Source organism: Hydra vulgaris, chromosome 11 (assembly GCF_038396675.1).
Source record: "Hydra vulgaris chromosome 11, alternate assembly HydraT2T_AEP".
Lineage (NCBI taxonomy): Eukaryota > Metazoa > Cnidaria > Hydrozoa > Anthoathecata > Hydridae > Hydra > Hydra vulgaris.
The window spans coordinates 15,032,876-15,053,554 of record NC_088930.1 but is presented as its reverse complement, the minus strand read 5'-3'; the positions used below and the strand labels follow the sequence as shown (position 1 = coordinate 15,053,554).

At 27.0% G+C, this 20,679-nt stretch overlaps 1 protein-coding gene and 1 long non-coding RNA gene across 2 annotated transcripts; one reads left to right on the top strand and one right to left on the bottom strand.

The window, feature by feature from the left end:
* Window positions 1-3,207: 3,207 nt before the first annotated feature.
* LOC124814107 (melanopsin-B) lies at window positions 3,208-4,194 on the top strand. The gene has a single exon (XM_065809688.1). It carries the CDS (start codon window positions 3,274-3,276, stop codon window positions 4,183-4,185), a length of 912 nt encoding a protein of 303 aa, XP_065665760.1. The 5' UTR covers window positions 3,208-3,273; the 3' UTR covers window positions 4,186-4,194.
* Window positions 4,195-8,897: 4,703 nt separating this feature from the next.
* Window positions 8,898-10,618, bottom strand: LOC136087197 (uncharacterized). Its single transcript, XR_010641613.1, has 4 exons — window positions 10,396-10,618; window positions 9,610-9,754; window positions 9,254-9,307; window positions 8,898-9,168 (listed from the first exon to the last, which is right to left on the bottom strand). It is a non-coding gene; the product is annotated as an uncharacterized LOC136087197 (long non-coding RNA).
* Window positions 10,619-20,679: the final 10,061 nt, after the last annotated feature.

Here is a 20,679-nt window from a genome sequence, read left to right as displayed (position 1 = left end):
AATTTGCAATCTTTTAAATCGTCCGTCAATCGTTATCTTGCTCTACAATCTTCATCTTTTTTCTTACAGTAACTTCCAACTTTAATTAGTGGCTGCTTGCAGCCTTGTTTGAAGCGAAGATGTTTTAAAAAAAAAAAAAAAAAAAAACTCTCCTAATTTTTTGCTTGAACTTGTTTAGTGGCCAGTTAAACATTTAGTTGCACATTTTTTATTAAATGATTTGGTTGTTTTTGCTGCAAAAGGGGCATAGGAACTAAATGTTACTGAAAACACATAATCATGTGAATACTGAAAAATATTGTGATTACATTCATCTTGGTTTTGGCATCTAACTATTGATATTAAAAATATGCTTTATGACGATGACGTGTGTATTAAAAATGACAAATACTTAATTGTAAATGCATGTAGTCTGCCCTTTTTTAAATCTAGCAATACACAGCTTTAGTATCTACGTTTCTAGTTTATTTTTAAACCTCTATTTCTTGTTACTTTTTTTGTGGCAAACAAATACCTAACTCTTTTAAGGAGTTTATAAAAGAGTTTTTTTGGAAAGTTTCAAATGCTTTCAGAAAACGGTCTTCTTTGCAAAGACTATTTTCTGAAATATGATAATGTTAAAAAATTACCATGTGATATTCCAGCGCGAGGAAAATATCAAATGTATAAATTGAAAGAATTGTTTTCAATCAGGCCAAATTTGTACTTACTTTTAGATACGTCATAATCTTTACAAGTCATCTTAGCAAACACACATTTAAGATGAAATATAAAGGTCTTAAAATATCTAAAAGTCTTTTTATTGATTTACTTTGCACTTCAGGATTCATTTTGGACTAAATGGACTCAGTTTGTTCGTTGTTAGGTTGTTTTTCACTTATTGGTGTTTTGAAAGAGGGACCAAAGATATATCATTTGTCATATATTCATATTAGTCACATTTCTGAAAAGTCAAATGACTTATCCGCTAAAAAGTCATCTGGTTTTGTCAGACAGCCTCGATCACTGGTAGAGTTTAAAACATGAAAGGCTGCATAGTTTATTTCTTTTGTATTCTGGTCCCTATGTACTAAAGTTACAAATTAACGGCATAAATGCATTGGTTACGCATTGATGCTGTTAAATTAGTTTGGATAGCTTGTTGTATAGCTTTTATTTTTTCTTGAAGGACTTTTTAATTCCTTTTTGGTAATGCATGAACATTTCAAATATTTAATTTTTTATTTCTTTCTCTGTAAGTGGAAGGTACTTATTGTATTGTTCAAGGAAAATGTTTATAGATGTGTAATAGGCAGTATTTGTAAGCCCTTGGTTGCATTGAACATAAAATGTAGAATAATTTGTTTTCGATAAATATTCATTAAGTTTGCAAAAAGAAAACTCCTTAATTTTTCTTCTACATCTTTTAATTTTTGCATTGTTAAATGAGGTTGAGCATTGTGCAAGTGAAAAAAAAATTTATATATTTCCTAAATTTGTACTCTTCATAATCAAAATTAAAATCAAAAAATATTCATTTCAAGTGTAGGATAAAAAAAAAGAAATTTTAAAATAAAAAAGAAAGTTTATTTCCAAGACTAAGGAAACAAGACCGAAATTAACTTTTGAAAATTTTTATTGTAATAGGAAATAACGAAGAAAATAAATAAAAAGTTCATGATTTTTGTACTCAGCTTTAAATCAGTAAATAATAAGAAAAAATATTTTGAATCTTTATATTTAATCAGTTTTATCATGATAAAGATTTCAAGGAAAGGAGTAAATAAAATAAGGAAGTTTTATTTTTTATTTACTATTATTTTTTCTATACGGAAATGCTTTTGTCATTTATTTTTAAATCGCTTATAATAGAGTAAAATTTCAAAACGTTGTTTACTCCTTTATATTGTATTTTTAACTAAAGATTGAACTTCAAAACGAATAATTTATGTTTTATTAAAATACATGTAATAAGCTGCAAAATATTGCAAAACTATTTTTAGATATAAATTCGTCACATCCAAAAACGCGTTTCCTTTTTCTATTAAAAAAATATATATATGTATTTCTATATATATTTTTTGATAAAAATATACTAATTAGAAATTTTACATATATATATTTTTTTATATTTGTAATTTTTCTATTTTTTTTATTTTATTTTATTTTGCTATAATTGTTCTTCCAATATTACATTTTTCACATTCCTTCTCGTTGGTCTAAGTTTTTTTTTTTTTTTTTTTTTAATTTTGCTGTTTAACTACAATTTCTTCTCACAAAAAATAAAATATACAGACAGAGGCTCAAAGAAGATATGGATGGCAAAATGCCAATCTAATCTTTTCATAGAGCCCTAATTTCCACATTCTACAATCTGTTATAAAAAATAGTTAACTGCAAGTAAAACCAAAATAATGAAGAAAAAAAGGATGCTAACAAACTTGTTACGCCGATATATTTTAAATATATGTTACTAACTAACAAACAGTAAATAACACAAAAAAACGTCATTTATTATTATGTTATATACATCAATAAAAGCATATAATTATACATAATATAGTACAAAACTGGCAAAAATTGCAAAAATTGGCAGAATGTGAAGATGTACAAAGTGCAATTCAAATATGATTTGATTAAAATATTATTGATAAGTATGATGGTTTGTGCATTATATAACTTGCTCCTATGCCGTATTGAAAATAAAAGTAAACACGTATTAAACTGAACTATTTAAAACAAAAACTCAAATGTTATCCAATATTAAACTTTGGGCGTTAATCTAATTACTAGATAAAGGGCGTTAAGAAACATAATTACAAAATAAGAAATATAATTACTGATAAACAACAATGAAATAGGAAAAAATATTACTGCAGGGAAATCAAACAATTTGCGTAATATCAATCAGAACTAAAATTGGTTAAGATAAAGGTCGACACCCAGTGGGTAATTAAATTTTCAGAAAAACCTTTATGAAAGTTTTTTAAAGGAGATTCTTAACAAGCTTTGCGTGTTTAATTATTCTTTATTAACAAAAAAAGAAGTATAAAAGATGGTATATTGTTAACAAGATATCGATATAATGATTAGCGTTAGGCTTTATGTTAAACTTAAACAATAAAGAAAAATTATAAAAATAAATAACGTAAAATAAAGACCAAAACAAAAATAGCTAAGCATACGCTTGGCGTTGTCAAATTTTAAAACTTGCGTAACTTATTTTTGAAATGGATGCAGTAAAAATCACTTTATTTTTGAAATGGATGCAGTGAAAATCACTTAATTTTTTAAATGGATGCAGTGAAAATCACTTTATTGACTATTACCTCCTCAGCTATAATTACAAACGTCATTTCTATTTATATGCTATACAAAAAACGTGTAAAAAACAATTATGTTATTCTGTGTATCAATCTATCTTTAAGTGATTTATTGCAAAGTATTGCGGGATATATACCATCATTTATTCTGAAACCAAATTTAAAAACAGCTACAGTGTTATGCAAGTCATCTGCTTTTTTTATTGCTTTTCCGTCATATACAACAATTGCAACGCTTACTGCAATCGCCTTTTCAAGATTTTTGTTACTAAGTACACATTGTAATAGTAAACAAATTAATTATAAAAAGCTCTTTATAAAGATTGCAACACTTTCGTGGATTTATGGATTTACTTTGGCTGTTCTGCCACTTGTGGGATTTTCTTCGTACACACTGGAAGATACACATACTCGATGTGCAATTAATTTTTCACCTAAAACTAGAGTTGAAAAAGCCTATTTGATCTTATTGATGGCCTTCGGCTTTTTTATTCCTGTTATTTTAATTTTAACTTCATGTTTGTTTACAGCTGACATAATAAGCACAAAGTACGAATATTTTTTTGTAACTTACGGAAAAGAAAATGTGGAAACAAAAAGATACAAACAAAAGGAAAAAAAAGCGTTTTCGTCATTTTTACTAATGGTACTATCGTTTGTAATCTGTTGGACACCTTACGCAACAATAGGATGCTTATCAGCTTTTACGTCAACAGAAATACCAAAAATGCTTATTGAATTAGCAGCTCTTTTTGCAAAGTTAGCTGCTTTAGTGAACCCCTTTATTTATTTCTGGAAGGATTCTTTATTAAAAAAAGTTTTTAAAAACAAAATATTCCAAGTAAAAGGTGTACCTAAAATGATTGGCAAAGAAACTAAATAACATTGTATATTTCACGACTGGTACTAATATACTGCTTTACAACCAGGTACATTGAAAAATAGTACTGTTTTTGTAATGAAAAATTTTGTCTAACATTTCTAAGTAGTGAAAATGTATTAGAGAGGCTTTGAATAATACACTTCTATATAATAAGTCGTGCAGCTTGTATTTAAAAGTTATTTATAAGTTATTTATAAGCGCATAAAAGTTATTTATAAGCGCATCACAATAATGACATGTATCACGCAATTATATTACAAGCATAAATATGCTGTAATAAATACATAAAATATAAAAATTTTTGCACGCAAGCGTGTTTCAAAACTTATACAAATTAAAATTACGTTATAATTTTTTAACCTTATATAAATAATGAGACCTATATAGGACTTGAATTTCATAAATAAGATATAGTTGTAAAAGTATAAAAGACCTGTAAGATAGGTCTTATTTTTTATAATTTTTATAACTATAAATATTTAAAAAAATTTTATACTATGTTACTTATATTATACTTTTACACTATAAAACTATATATAAAAATATAAGCTTATATAAAACGTTTTCATATAGTGGAGATTTAGGTACAAAATGATATATTTATTGATTATTGAAATTTTGTGGTAATCATTTCTATCAGAATATAAAATTTTACATTGAGATAAAGTTAAAGATTACTAATAAATTTAATAAACTTATAAACACATATTTTGGATGACTGTGTTCTCATGATTATGCATTACGAAAAATCTCCCTTGAATACTGTCTACCGCTTGTTTATCATGCCCCGGTTCTTGCGCAAAATCATCATCTACATTCATCTCCCGATCGTCTTCATTAGGTTCTTGATCTTTATTAATCACACCATTTTCATTGTTCTTGAAAATGTCTTTTTTCGTCTATCCTATCCGCGATTAGGTTTGTTTTAAATATTAGGCAATAGACGAATTTGAAAAGTTGTATATTATAGATTTTAAAAGTATAATAATTAATGAAATTAACAACAAATCTATGATTCATTTGTTTTTGTATTCTGTCTAGATTTGTAACTGCGAAAAACAAGGGTAAAATAGTTAGCATTTTTAATGTAAAATAAAAAAAAACAATGAAAAAACTAACAATATGACAATTACTTGCGACGTTCCTCAAGGATCTATATAAGGACCAATTTTATTTTTAATCTATATTATTGGTTTAAGCAAAGCCTTTTTTTTAGATTCTATCTTATTTGCTGATGACACAAATTTTTTTATTCTCATAGCGGTATAGCAACATTATTTTAAATGGTCACATTGAACTTCTAAAACTAACCGAATGGTTAAATATAAATAAACTTTCAATTAAATTAACTAAAACTAAGTATACTATTTTTCATCGTCTCCATAAAAAAGATAAAATCCCTCTTTTTTTTTTTTTGATTTATTTTGCTGTTTAACAATAAATAATCCACATATATATATACAAGAAAGAAAAAAATGTGTCCGTGGAACAAAGGAGACAGTAAAATCTTGTCAACAAGCACCGTTTAAGTATATACAATAAAAAATAAAAGCTTTTCTTTTTTACAATGATCTTTATAAAATAAAGAGTTAAACAGACAGGGGCTCAAAGAAGATGAAAATGACAATACGTCATCGCAATCTTTTCATAGAGCCCCTTTATACATTTTCAATAGAATATAGATATTAAATTAAAAACCCTAATGGAAATAAAAATGCAGCGCTAACCAGTAAATCAAAAAAAAAGATCAAATAAAATAAATACTAAAATAATTAAATTTACTTGGTGATCCCTTTAAGCACAAATGATTCTTAAATTTTAAAAATTTCCTTTTTTATTAGAAACTTAAATGAACTTAATGACTTTGCCATACATTTGAATCCTTTTTGATAACTATTCCATATATTTGATCCTCGATATGCAATGCAATATTCAGCATATTTATTAAAGTTTTGAGACAGTTAAGTGAGTTACTTATATTTGCTCTTAGATAATAGATTTCATTTATGTTTATTTCAAACTTGTTATTAAAGTTTGAAGGAGAGAGATTTTTATTGAATCGATACATAAAAATTAAATGCAGATAGATATTTATTTCAAAAAATTCCATCATTTTCATATCTTTCATTATAAATTTGGCGTGTACACGCTTATTTTTAGAGTAAATTTATGCTAGCTTGTTTTTGTAGACAATAACTTTTTTTAAGTTTTGACGGTTGCATCTCGCCCATATTATGTTTGCATAGAGCATAAATATTCATGCTCTTGCACTTCCAAAACTTACTATTAGAGAATATATCGTAAAAAGAGAATGTTCAATGAAATTTCTAGGTGTTATTCTAGATGAAAACATAAATTGGAAAGACCATATAAACATGATTGAAAATAAAATTTCTAAAAATATCGGACTCCTCTATAAAGCAAAACAATATTTTGATCAACCATGTTTGAAATACATACATTACTCATTTATCCATTCCTATCTTAATTATGCAAACATTGCTTGGTGCAGCACCAATAAAACATAGACAAAAAAACTATTTAGAGAACAAAAACATGCAGTTAGATTATTGTCAAATGCACACCTCCTTTCACATTTAAGACCATTGTTCAACAATCTAGAAATATTAAATTTGTTCCAAATAAATATACAGTAGCGTGTAAAAGTAACCGGATAATAGCATAACTTTTGAATGAAAAGTCCAATATCTTTAAAATTTTCACTGAAATGTCAATTTTTTGACATTTCAGTGAAAATTTGAATAGAGATTGTATCGGTCCTATCCATTTAATTAATGGCAAAATGGACCAAAATATGTACTTTGTACATAATTTTGTATACTTAAGAATGTTATGCTGCCACATGTTAAAAACAAAATGCCTCAAGGAAGGATATTTCAGCAGGACAATGATCCAAAGCACACTTTAACCCTTGTGAAAAACTTCTTTAAAACCAAAGAAATAGCCTTAGCAAAGTCCTGACCTTAATTCTATTGAATGTCTATGTAAGCTCATTGATCAATAAATTTCAGGTCGAAAACCAACAAGTGAACGTGATTTATTGAATACTCTGAAACAAGAATGGGGAAAAATCAAAATTATTGTGATTATGAAGCTGGTGGACTCAATGCCCGATGAAGTACTAAAGCAATTTACTTTAAAATAAAGCATTTTTAATTTTAAAAATGTTTAAAAAAAAAATCTAATTCAAGTTTTTTTATTTCTGTTCTGATACTTTCGCACGCGCCTAATTTAATTAAATAAACTTTTTAAAATTCATTTTTTTTAGATTTGTAATCAATTTTTTGACATGAGTGAAAATTTGAGTGAAAATTTGAAAGAAATTGGGCTTTTCATTAAAAAGTTATTTCAAGTTATGCTCTTGTCCGGTTACTTTTGCACGCTACTGTATATCATCTTCTAATTGTATGGAATAAGATTGTTTTGACTTAATGTATGGAATAAGATGTTTAGTAGTGATATTAAAACACTTACAACTGTTGAACAATTTAAATAAAAACTAAAACTATTACTTTTAAATTATGAACAAACAGAATTATTTTTAAAACTTTCTATAAAAATATTATATTTGAAAACTATCTATTAGTGCATACTTCGTTTTCTGGAAAGGTCTAAAAACTTTACTTATATACATTACAGTTATATAAAAAAGTAATTATATAGATTTATAGATTTTAATAACGATAATTTAAACTTATTCTTTTTCTTAAATGAGAGAGAGGGAAAAAAATTATCTACTTTAAATTTTTCTAATTTTTGATATTAAATTGTCAAGAAAAAACATGAGACTTGGTGATAAGGTAAACCTGACTTCTTCTCGTCCTTGCCATCTTTATATATATATTATAAAACACGGAACTCGTAAATACTTGTACGGCTAAATAAATGTAAAAAAATATATATATAATTTCAAAAGACAAAATTGGAATTACCAACAACAGCTTTACATAAAACGGATTTTTAAATAAATGTTTTCTGAAATTTCCTCCACCATCCATGTTCATTTTTGACATTAAAAAATGAGTTAAAAGTTGCAACATAATTATCCTCGTGAATAAAAAAAATGCCATTACTTTTACTCATTAATTGGTCAGTTATACGAAAAAAGTTTTAAGAAAAAAGTTCTTCTAGCAGGACTTTCATAACGAGAGACCAGCAACTCACATTGTTCAACTGTGTCAACTTCATCATCAATAGTTTATAAACATCGGAGTCCATTTATTTATTTGCATTTAGGAAGGTAGCTGGCATTGGTTGTCGCTTAAAGAACTTTTTAACTTCTATGATTTAAAACGACGCAACCGAAACTTATTTATTATTTATTTATTAGTCGTTTAGCTTTCAATTGTTTTAACCCAGTAGGCACAGCGACGTGACAAAAACGTGAATTTCACGTTATTTTGGCACGTGACATTTAGGTAACTTTTTGGTCCCCATGAAATGACCAATTCACGTGATTTATGGACGTGTTTTTCACGTTACTTTTGGCACGTGATATTTAGGTGACTTTTTGGTCCCCATGAAATGTCTAAAAGACGTGCTTTTTACGTTAATTTTGGCACGTAATATTTAAGCAATAACTATGCTTTATAAAAACGAAGTGTTTGGATTCGTGCAAAGAAAAAAAACTCATCGTCAAGGAAATATTTAATACGTATTAAATTACATGGTTTTATTAGTCAGTATATTAGTTCTTGACATAAACACTTTGAATTTGTAATAAAAGCTGCACTTTTGTTAAAATATCCTCCTTATATCCAATAAGTAATAAGTACAAAGTCATAGATCTGCAACTTACGAAGAGCACGCTTCGATCCACAAAGAGCGCAATTCAAACTTAATCTAACGAACCAGTCGATATATTCTCCCATAAAAGCACGCTTCAAACATAATCTAACGAATCAGTCGATATTTTCTCCTATAAGAGTACGCATCAAACTTTATCTAATGAATCAGATTTAGCTGAAAAGAAACGAATAAAATCTTAAATAATAATATGATTATTTAATAATTATCTTAAATCACAAACTTTTAAAGCAAATCTTACTTGGTAAGTTGCCAACCATTTTGGCAACAAGATTTTCTAGTTGTTTTCTTTTATCTAAATCATTAAATAATTTTAAGAAAACAATACTACGTACAATGTAGAAAAATAAAAAAAGTCATTTGCCTTCTAATCTTATACTCTTATTGCTAAAAAATAAATAAGGATTTAATAAAAAAAGACATAACAAAAAATTCGACAGATAAATAAAAAAAAGATGTACAAAATAATAAATACAAGTTTAAAAATATATTGTTTATCTATATATATCTATATCTAATATCTGTCTATAGATGAATATATATCTATATATAAAGTTAATAACTGATGCGCATGTTTAGAAAAAGACCTGTACTCACCTTATGTGATAACATCTGATTAAACAATTTGTTTTCTTTGTTTTCCAGCTTCTTATATTTGCACTTGTTTCTGCATTACCTTGTTCATACATTAACTCACTAGATGCAAAGGTGACAGCCCACAAAGTTGCTTTAAATGAGTAATCTACAAAGTTTTGAACATTAAATGTAACTTTAGAATGCACACAGAAAAATTATAACAATTTTTAAAAATGTAATAGTTACCACATAACCACACAACATTATTGTGGGGATTTTATATCATGATTTTCCTACCCATGGTGAGATTTTCATCTTGAGGCTCCTTTAGCTGTGGAAACATTCACCACGGCTAAGGAGCCTCATCTACCCCTAATTATATATAATATATTAAGTATAAAACTAAAAGTATGTATAATAAAGTATTGTCAAATTAGGTCACCAATAAATATCGAGTGCTGAAAATTCAACTCAGAATCAAGTTGCATTCTCCAACAAGATATGAACTAAATTAAATTCTTGCTTCAGAGTGCAATCACAAAAAAAGACGAAAAGACGGAAAAGTGAATTTTCTCAAACTTTAAAAGTTAAAAGGTTATTGTGTCTTACTACAGAATGATATTCCTAGGCAATAACATAACAATACCATTGGATCTTCCTGGTCAATAATATTTTATACAGAACTTATCATTTGTCATGTAGTTTAATATAAATAAGTTATAAGAACTTATTTATCATTAAATTAATTACATCGACAAATTTGACAGTCTAAAATATTATATAATAGGGTAGAAAAAAAAAGTATACCTTGTATTAGGGTTTGATCTTTTGCATGTTGCAATATGAGAATTATCTGCCATAACGTTACACGATTTTGAACTAAGCTTTGTAATATATTTATTAAACCTAAATTGATAAAACTTAGATATAAAATAATATAATATGTTTAGATAAAATATTATATATGTGACATTTTATTTTTGTCAAAAATGCATTGCGGTGTTATAAGATATCTTATACCCTGATACTTTTTTTATTATTATAAAACTACAATGCAAAAAAAATTATATTATTATAAAAGTATAATAAAAAGTAATTACATTAATGAATATATTAACTACGTATTTCATATAATCATTATATTTAAAAAATTTTGAAAATTTTTTGCGGAAAATATCTTGAAATAATTCAGAATATTTTTCCCCTAATTTTTCCCTTAATTTTGCATTCAGCCAAGTTGAGGACAATAATATATACTTTAACTTGCTTGTATGGAAAACTTTTCGGATATTTGGAAAAAGATAAATGTCCAGAAGAATGTTCAGAAAAATGTCCGGTATTCCTGGAATATCCCAAAAAAATTATAATCCCTGAAACTCAATTATAAAAAAATAGTAAATAAAATAAAGAATAAAATAAAAGAAGGATATAATAAAATTTAAAAATATTTACAATTTTTTTTAATCAAAATAAAAATGCATAACCTCACCATTTTCACAAGAGGAAGAGAATGCTAATTTATTATATTACAAATGAATAACATTTTTAAAATCTCTATGAAAATATGCTTTTTTTGAGACCCAGGTTGTCATACTTTTGAATAATTTTTTTTTCGACAATATTAGGGGCTTTACCCTCAATACTTAAGATTTGAACCTAAATATCTTTACAACTTGACGTGATGGTAAAAAAAAAGTTGCATATTTGAAATCAAAATGATAAATGCTATACAAAAAACAAATTGTTTGCTCGGCACCAGAAAAAAAAATTTTTTTTGTTGACCTGTGTTATTTTACTGTTTACTCTCTCCTGGACAATTTCTAAAATGTGACAACTGACTTGGACTGCTGAGTGTACAGATATAAATGCTTTATTTATTTAACTATACTAATCACATAATTTATACTTAGTTTTTTTTCCAACTCTCCTAAAAGAAAAAAGAAAATAAAGCTTAAGTACTTGAAGTTTTAAAACTCCAGTTACAGTACAAATAAACAAATTCCTATTAACAATTATCTAATAGCAAAAACACTGACTTATTTCAGTCTTCAATTCAGTGTCTAAACAATAAAAGCACTTAAATGTATAGACGTTAAAATATCTACTTAACTTTTTAAAAATAAATTCACTAAACTAATGTAACTAATACCTTTATTAGCTCTTTCTTGATCAACTAAAGAAAATAAATTTTAATTAAACTAACTTGATGTAAAATAATAAGAAGCTGTCTTACTGAGAATTTTAAATTTCTTCTCTATTATTGACAATATAATTTTAAGTATTACCTAAGTTCTTGGGCTTATTGTATAAAATTATAAAAACCTACTGTTTTACTTTTAAGTCAACAACAATATTTTAAAAAACATTTTAGTTACTTTATAAAAAAAAAAAATCCTTTTAAACATACTACCTCTCTCTTCATTGTTGTCAACTAAACAGAAAAACAAACAACAAACAACTTTTAAATCTACAAAAATTTCCAACTTACATTTTTTTGTCTACATTTATCTATAATAAAATATGAATTAATGAGTTACCATTATTTAAAGTTGATCCAGAAGCAACTAAAATAAGTTATCAAATAAAAAGTTTATTTATATAATCTTGACGATAATGTTGAAATAAACAATATTTATTGCTTGAAAAGTTTAGTAACAAATGTAATTCAAATATATTAAAATAAATGTACTAAGTTACCTGTTGTGGCTGGTGCAACTGAAGTTATAACTAAATAAAAAAATATTAAATAAAAAAGCTATTTTATCTATCTTATCTATTTTGTCTAATCTTCTAAATATGAATACTGTAATTTAATAGTGTTAGTGTCGTTTCACTTTCTTTTTTAATAAAGTACTTTCTAGGCTTTTCTAAAAGCGTTTCTTTACTCCACGCGGTCTTTCAAGCAAGGTCTTCCAGCCGATTAGAGCTGATAAATTTTTAGTTTCAAGTGGAACTGATGTTGTTCCTTGTTTAAAAACTAAAATTTGTTTGTTGTTCGTTGTTTTTATTTTTTTTTTTTTTTTTTAGAAGAAGTTAAAACTATAATGACTGGTAAAAAAATTTTTTTTAGTACAATGTTTCTTTTTTAGTAAAGTATTTCAGTTTTGTCTTCAGTTTTATTAGATCATTTTAAGCAAGTATTTTTCATTTTTTAGAGCAGTTAAAAGGTGGTGAAGGCCTTTTTAGTAAGTATATAGTGTATAGTATATATATAATATATATATATATATATATATATATATATATATATATATATATATATATATATATATATATATATATATATATATCATTATCATTATTATTATTATTATTATTATTATTGTTGTTATTATTTTTATTATTATTATTATTATATTCATATCAACTTTAATCATCGCCTTTATCAGTCATTAAATGTATCATTCTTTATAATTTATTATTAAAAGTACACATTAATACAAATACCCAGATCTGGCAATCCAAGTAGGAAACTTTATCGGTCCTTTAAGGAATTTCCTGTAATAGAATTGCCATTATCGGACCAGTATACCTTTTCTGTCTGGGAATATAACTGGAAAAATATACTTGCTTATTTCTTGATAATGATTGACAAAAGAAACTTTACTTCTTTTAAAAAAAAGTTATTTTTTTGTTTTTAAAGGTTATGTTTCTCTTTAAAAGTTACGCTTGTTAATTTTTTCTGTTTTTTTTTGTTTTATTTTAAAAATGACGTTTGTTTTTCTTTGCTTTGTGTTAAAAGTTACGCTTTGAATATCTTTTAAATGTTCTAAACTTTAGGGATGGAATGCAAGAAGCGAACTTGAGTGAAGTTTGACTTGAACTTTGAAGTCTGACTTTGTCAAGTTAGACTTCAAAATAAAGCCCGAGCAAATGTGCAAACGAAACTTAAAAGTTTCAATATCGCGCTTGAGAAAGTCCAACTTAAAAAACTTAAAAAGTGTTAATTTGAATCGGAAAAAAAGCAACCAATAGCGGCAGAGTATTTGAAAAGGTAAAACATTTTAAATAAAGCTAATTAATTTTAAATAATATTTCTGAGTTTTATACTTTAAAATATTAACTTACAAGAATAAATTAAAGGTGTTACAAAAACAACGATTTTTACTTTTGTATTTTATTTTTATCGAAACTTGGTAATTTAATAAAAAAAATCACTGGTTTAAATGAACATGCTTGTCTTACCTTCTATTTAGTCCAAGCGTCTAACTACGACGTTACAGCTGTTTGACATTCAAATGGCATATATGCTTTGCGGTTATCAGCAAAGCATACACGTAGAACACATGGTTTTTATTATTCATTTTTCTTGATAAAATTTTACGTTGTGTCTAGCGCAACGGTACCGTTGCACAGTGGGACAGAGTGTGCCAAAATACCTAAAAGTCAATGTGGGCATTGCACGGTGAAAAATTGTCATAATGGTGAAGACATGTTGATTAGAGAAAATATCTAGTTAAAAAACATTAATATTAATTTAAGCGTTATTTTATGCGGTTATTCACACGTTAATTTGAGATGTGTTCCAAAACGCTGAAAGTTTTGCATTTTTTGTTTATCAACTTTCTTACGCTACTATTGTTTTAAATTAACTTTATTGACTTTCATTTTAAAATATTTTATTTTAATTAACAATGTTTTTTTTGCTCAGACTTTTAAAAACAATTTAAAGTAAGTGTAATCATATATTTTTATGCATCGATATATTTTCTGCTACTAACCTTTGCTATTAGGTATCAGATAAACCAACCTCCAACATCCTCCAAACATTTGCTTATGTAAATTTTATGCTAAATGTATGTAAATAGCGACGTATCATAAATATTTTGCAACTTTTTGCAATAAAAAAAGTTATAAAACATTGGTCTTCAGTTAATAGTCAGTTGATGAGAAATACTGAACATGTAAAAAAGATGTTTTGTACACAAAGAATATCTACGAAATCTTTCATTACTGTTATAATATATAAGTTGTAAATATAAATCTAAAAAAGTTATTTTACGACAAATGCAAGCATTGAAAAGTAATATTTTTAATGTTTACACTGATAAATATTGTCTTGTCCATTAAAAATATTTCATATTTTTCACCAAAATTTAACTTCTTTAATATATATATTTTTTTTATATTATATAATTACATGTTTATTACTTTATTTATGCATCTTATATATAAATATAGTTATTTAAAAAACTACGAAAAGAATTTTGGCACAAAAAACTTGATTTTGTCCCACTGCGCGTTGCTTTAATTTTTTATTTAAAGTTACGGGAGTAAAGTTTGATTCGCTTATTTTAGGTCACAGCTGCGAATATTATTGGTTGATTTTGAAAGTTTTATTTGTAGAAATTTAAAAAGAATTACAGCTATATATTTAGCACGTTTAGCATTGTGGTATCTCAATGGTTCATCAACCACGGTAAACCGGGATCGAGCCCTTCACTTAGAAAATTTTTTTTTTAATGTTTTTTAGCTATTTTTTATTGAAAGTTATTATTATTGTTGTATATTGAAAGTTGTATTTATTTTTATTATTTGCATTTATATACTGATATAGGGATAGGCGCAGTGAGTGTACATACATCCACTGATTTAGGTATAGGTGCAGAGAAGTGCACATACATCAGTTAAGGGTTTTGCTTTTGGCATGCATTTTTTAAATAAAAGAAGAAAAAAATTAACCAATCAGAAATCACTTCCATGAATTTTTGAAAAAAATTAAAGCTACGGTACTGTTGCGCTAGACACAGCGAAAATTTTAATTAAAAAAAAAACTCCAACAAAGCTGCAAGCAAACACTAATTACGTTGGGAAATAGCAGAAAATTGATAAAAAAATTAATACAAGAGTTTTCAATACCAGGACAAATATGATACTTATAGAATTAGAGAACAAAATCAGATTAACATGAAAATGATTAAAACGAGCATAGCCCCCACAAGGAGAAGGGGGATAGCGGTACTGTAGCACTGGGGGGTAGGGGGTGGTAGTAACCGGAAAAATTGTAAATCCGAGTAAAATATTATATTATTTAGTTAGTATTTATTGCTGTAACTGGATTGGCCAGTGAGAATGCTTTTAAGCACACTGTGATAGTTGCTTCAATCGATTGTTGTTCGTCCAACAGTCGAATCCTGCTTTAAAGGAGTTTACAGACGATGATTTGACTAGTTCCAAAGGCAATGAGTTCCATAAGTTTGCCGATCTATTGTAAAAGAAATTATGTCTTTGCAGATTTTTTGTTGTTTCCCTATAATACTTGAAACAGTGACCTCTAATATGATTTTGAACAGTTTGTATGTTATGTTCTGTTTTATTAATGTTGTTCATTATTTTAAATAGTTGGATCATATCACCTCTTTCTCTTCGTTTAGTTAGAGTTGTCAATTTCAAAACTTTTAATCAGTCTTCATAACTGAAAAACCTAATTGATTTAATCAGTTTGGTGGCTTGACGCTGAACTTGTTCAATTACTTTACAGTCACCTTTTTGGTACGAGGACCATACTGGTACTAAGAACTCTAGAAATGGACGAATAAAGGTTACGTATAGTGATTTAAGTAAATGACAGTCCAATCTCGCAAACGATTTTTTAATTCGACCTAACATTCTATTTGCATTATTTGTTACAGAAACAACTTGATCTTTCCACTTGAGATTTTTAGAAAATATTACACCTAGATCTTTTACGCTGTTTGATTCTGGTAGTTTTATGCCATTAATATATAGAGGATTCTTTTTTCTGTTTACTCCATAGTGCATTACTACACATTTATCAACATAAAACTTTAAAAGCCAGCCTTCTGTCCATTAAAATGATGTATTTAAATCCCTCTGTAGACTTGAGGTAAACTCATCAGAAATTACCTTGGACAAAGTCTTAGTATCATCAGCAAACAATTTGCATTTATTCATTAATTTACTTGGCAGATCGTTAATGTATATAATAAACATTAAGGGTCCAATAACAGAGCCTTGTGGCACGCCACTAAAAATTTCAACCTACTCAGAAACAACTTCACCTAGAACTATTCTTTGTCTTCTATTATTTAGAAAAGCTTCCATCCATTTTAGAACTAAGCCATTAATACCATATGCATTTAATTTAGCAAAGAGTCTCTTGTGAGGGACACTATCGAAAGCTTTAGCAAAGTCTAGCATTACTACATCAACAGGTATACCATCGCTGTTGTACGAAGAAATAAAGTCAATAGTCTCTAACAAATTTGTGGTACAAGACTTTCTTTTTACAAAACCATGCTGTTGGATTGTTAGTAAATTGTTTTCATCGAGATGTTTTTCAATTCTTTCCCTTATAATAGATTCTAATATTTTGCAAGGAATAGAAGTTAATGAAATAGGGCGATAATTGCTGGCCATTGTTTTGTCACCTTTTTTATATATAGGTGTTACATTTGCTGACTTGAACTGGATTGGCTGTTGACTGGTTTTAAGTGATTCTCTAAATATAAGAGTTAGTGGTAAAGTAAACGATGTAGCACAATTCTTGAGGACTATTGAACAAAGTTTATCAGCTTTAGGTGATTTATTGTCTTTTAGTGATTTAAGTTTAGATAAAACTAACTCAAAGCTAATATCATCAGGTTCAATATCCTCAAATTTAATTACATCATTTAATTCGAGATAAAAAGGTGGAAGATCTCCTTTTTCTTCAATAGTAAAGACATCCTGAAAATGCTTATTTAGGCAGTTAACAATTTTATTTGGTTCATGGGATAAATTGCCATCAGGCATTCTCATGGCCTTTATTGAGTCTTTTATTGAATTTATACTGTTTAAATACTTATATAACAGTTTAGGATTAAGTTTAGAGGTTAACACTAGGTTCTTTTCAAATAAAAGTCGAGCATTGTATATTTCTGTTTTAACTAATTTGCATAGCTGTTTATATTCTTTGATTAGTTTAACATCATTCCATCTATGAGCACAATTTATGTATCTTAAATTTCTTTTTCTTCTTATTAACTGCTTGATTTCGTTATTTATTCAAGGAGTTGCTAAGCTTTTGATTCGAGAAATGTCTATGGTTGGAACAAACAAATTGCATGCTTTAGTGGTATAGTAAATTAGTTCATTGTACATGTCTTGCACTGTCTTGTTTTCGTACAACTTCACCCAATCAATATTGGACATAAAATCAGAAATTTTATCAAATTTAGCTTTGCTATACAAAAACTTAAAGTTACTACAAGCTCATCTGGTAACATTATTTTTTAAGACGAATTTAAAGTAAATAATTTGATGACCTTTTTTATGTCACCAAGCACAAAACTTGGATCAACATCATATACACTGCCAGATTCTGTTGTGAATATTAAATCTAGAACATTTGAGGTTGAGCCATTAACCAATTGAAAAGTTCGTATGTTTATATGTTGATAGAGGAAAGTATCACTTAAAGTTTTATAGAATTTATGTTTTATGCCACTGTCATTTGAAATTGATGCTATACTACCATTTTACCGTTTATTAACTGGTAAATTGAAATCACCCATAATTAGTACAACTTTAAAAGCATTAACATCAACATATCTTCTTGCTATTTTAAAACCATTTTCAAAGTCTACCATATCAACGAAGTAATTTGGTCTGTATAGACAACCAACTAGGTATTTACCTTGGCCAAAATAAACTACTGCCCAAACTTGTTCTATTTTGCTAATACTAAAATCAGTGTCGACCAGCTCGTATGAATCTATTGAATTTTTTATATATAAACATACACCGTTTTAATTTTTCTTGAACTTTTGCAATTGGTTACCACGGATACCATATCGAAATGTAGAGTTTGTTTGAAGATTTGCATTAAGCCTGTTTCTTTCTTGTCTTAGCTGGAGATTGAGTTCTTCATTTACTTTATCAATAAAAAAGGTTTTCTTTGTTAATGCTTTTCAATTATTTGTATTTTTATTCTTTGATAAATTAAATATTTATAAAAATAATCAATTTTTCCTACAAAACCTCTCGAAGATGCTTTGAAACCATTTTCCTAATTATAAATTATCCTAATTTACATTTCATCGTATACCTAAAGATCATTCTGTAGAAAGGCAATGTTTTGAAGCAAAGCAAGATACAATAATGTCTATGAACTTTTTTGGTTTTATTTGTAAAGGGATATTGCAAACAAATTCCAAACAACATTCCACTGTCACACCTGTGCTGATAATATGAGGCATTGTCCCCTATACCATGGATGTGCTGATAAGCTTTTAAAACCTGATTAATGGCTGAGTTGGTAAAAACTCGTGATCCTAGTCCATTGAATACAAGCAGACACAAATTATTTTAAAGGAACTATAATTAATTGGCAGTTCAAAGAAAAATATCCTATTTTGTTTTGACACAATTCTGCATTTCTCGATAAGAACTTGTTTTAAGATGTGCTGCATCTGTTGGCCCAATTTATCCTAGAAATCGTCAAAGTCTGTAAAATCCTAAAAACTTAAAAATACTGTTTATATATAAATAAAACTTCAATTTCATAAAAAGAAGCAATAGCTGATGTACAAGATGTTATTAATAAAATTATAAGTATATGTTTTTGTATATACTTACTTATATACACACTTATATACTTATAATTTTATTTGTATCGCTTATATACCAGCTATTGTTTCTTTTTATTGAAGTTGAAGTCTTATATATATGTTTTATGTGCTTCTCTTTCTGTAAATTCATCCGGAAGATGATGAACTTACAGAAAGAGAAACAGCGTGTAGAATGAAATATAAGATAAATTTTTTTGCTAATTTATATATATATATATATATATATATATATATATATATATATATATATATATATATATATATATATATATATATATATATATATATATATATATGTATATATATATATATATATATATATATATATATATATATATATATATATATATATATATACACATATATATATAAATATATATATATATATATATATATATATATATATATATATATATTTATATATACATATATATATTTATATATGTATATGAGTTAGAAAGAGTATTTACGGACATCGAGTTTACACTTTTAGTTTGCGTAATTTAAATTTGTGACCTCGACTGTAAATGAATCGCTAACCGCAGAAAGGCAACAAGACCACAAATCCTAATTTTACAGGAAAGACAAAAAACTATTTTGACCCTTTATTTTCAAACTTGGGGTTTTCAATTTTTTCCTAGTTATTCAACAGTTAGTAGGGGTCTGAAAGATATATACAAAATTTTTTAAATATCTTTTGTTATGAGCGTAGGACATATTTTTAAACATGCACATGATCCATCTTTGCAGTAAATGAGGTTTAAAAATAAAGAAGACCTACTAAAATTTTAAAAAGTGCTTTATTTAGGCAACACTAATTAAATAAGGTTATTTTATTGTTTTATTATCATAATAAAATGTACAGTACAACTTAATAACGTTATTTATTCAGTTGGTTGATCTTCTTGAATGGACATAGTAGTTACAGGCCATAACGTTATTTCATTCCAAAATCGGAGCTTTTCATGGATAATACAGATGAATAGGCTTTATTAGTTGGTAGTTCAAAGTCCCGTATAGTATTTTGTTAGCGAAAAATATCACTTGTCAATCCAGCAATATGCATACTGCTTTTAATCTCCCCTGGTTCATCAGAAGAAACTGATATATCACGATATTTTGATATTGAAAACGTTATTTTGTCAAATTTCATTCCTTTTATATCTTTCTAAATTAACAACTCCTTTCTTTCTTTTCTTAAGAAGAAAGAAAGGAGTTGTTAATAAAGGATTACCATCTTCATCTGATCAACTCATTTTTAACAAAAGAATTAGTAAGTCACAAGCAAAATGTTATTATTTTATGTTACTAATGTTGACCGCAGAATTGGAACAAGTCCCGGACGTGTTTCCTTTCTGCAGTAAACGCAAAATGTTATTATTTTATGTTACTAATGTTTACCGCAGAAAGGGAACAGGTCCCAGACGTGTTTTCTTTCTGCTGTAAACGCGAAGTTCAAATTGATGCCATGCCTATAAAAATGATGGCAGGTTTATCCCCTTTACCAGTATATGGTGTG

What these genes read in the sequence shown, in the direction of transcription:
- LOC124814107 (XM_065809688.1), top strand. Translation starts at nt 3,274, where the DNA reads ATGGATGCAGTGAAAATCACTTTATTGACTATTACCTCCTCAGCTATA.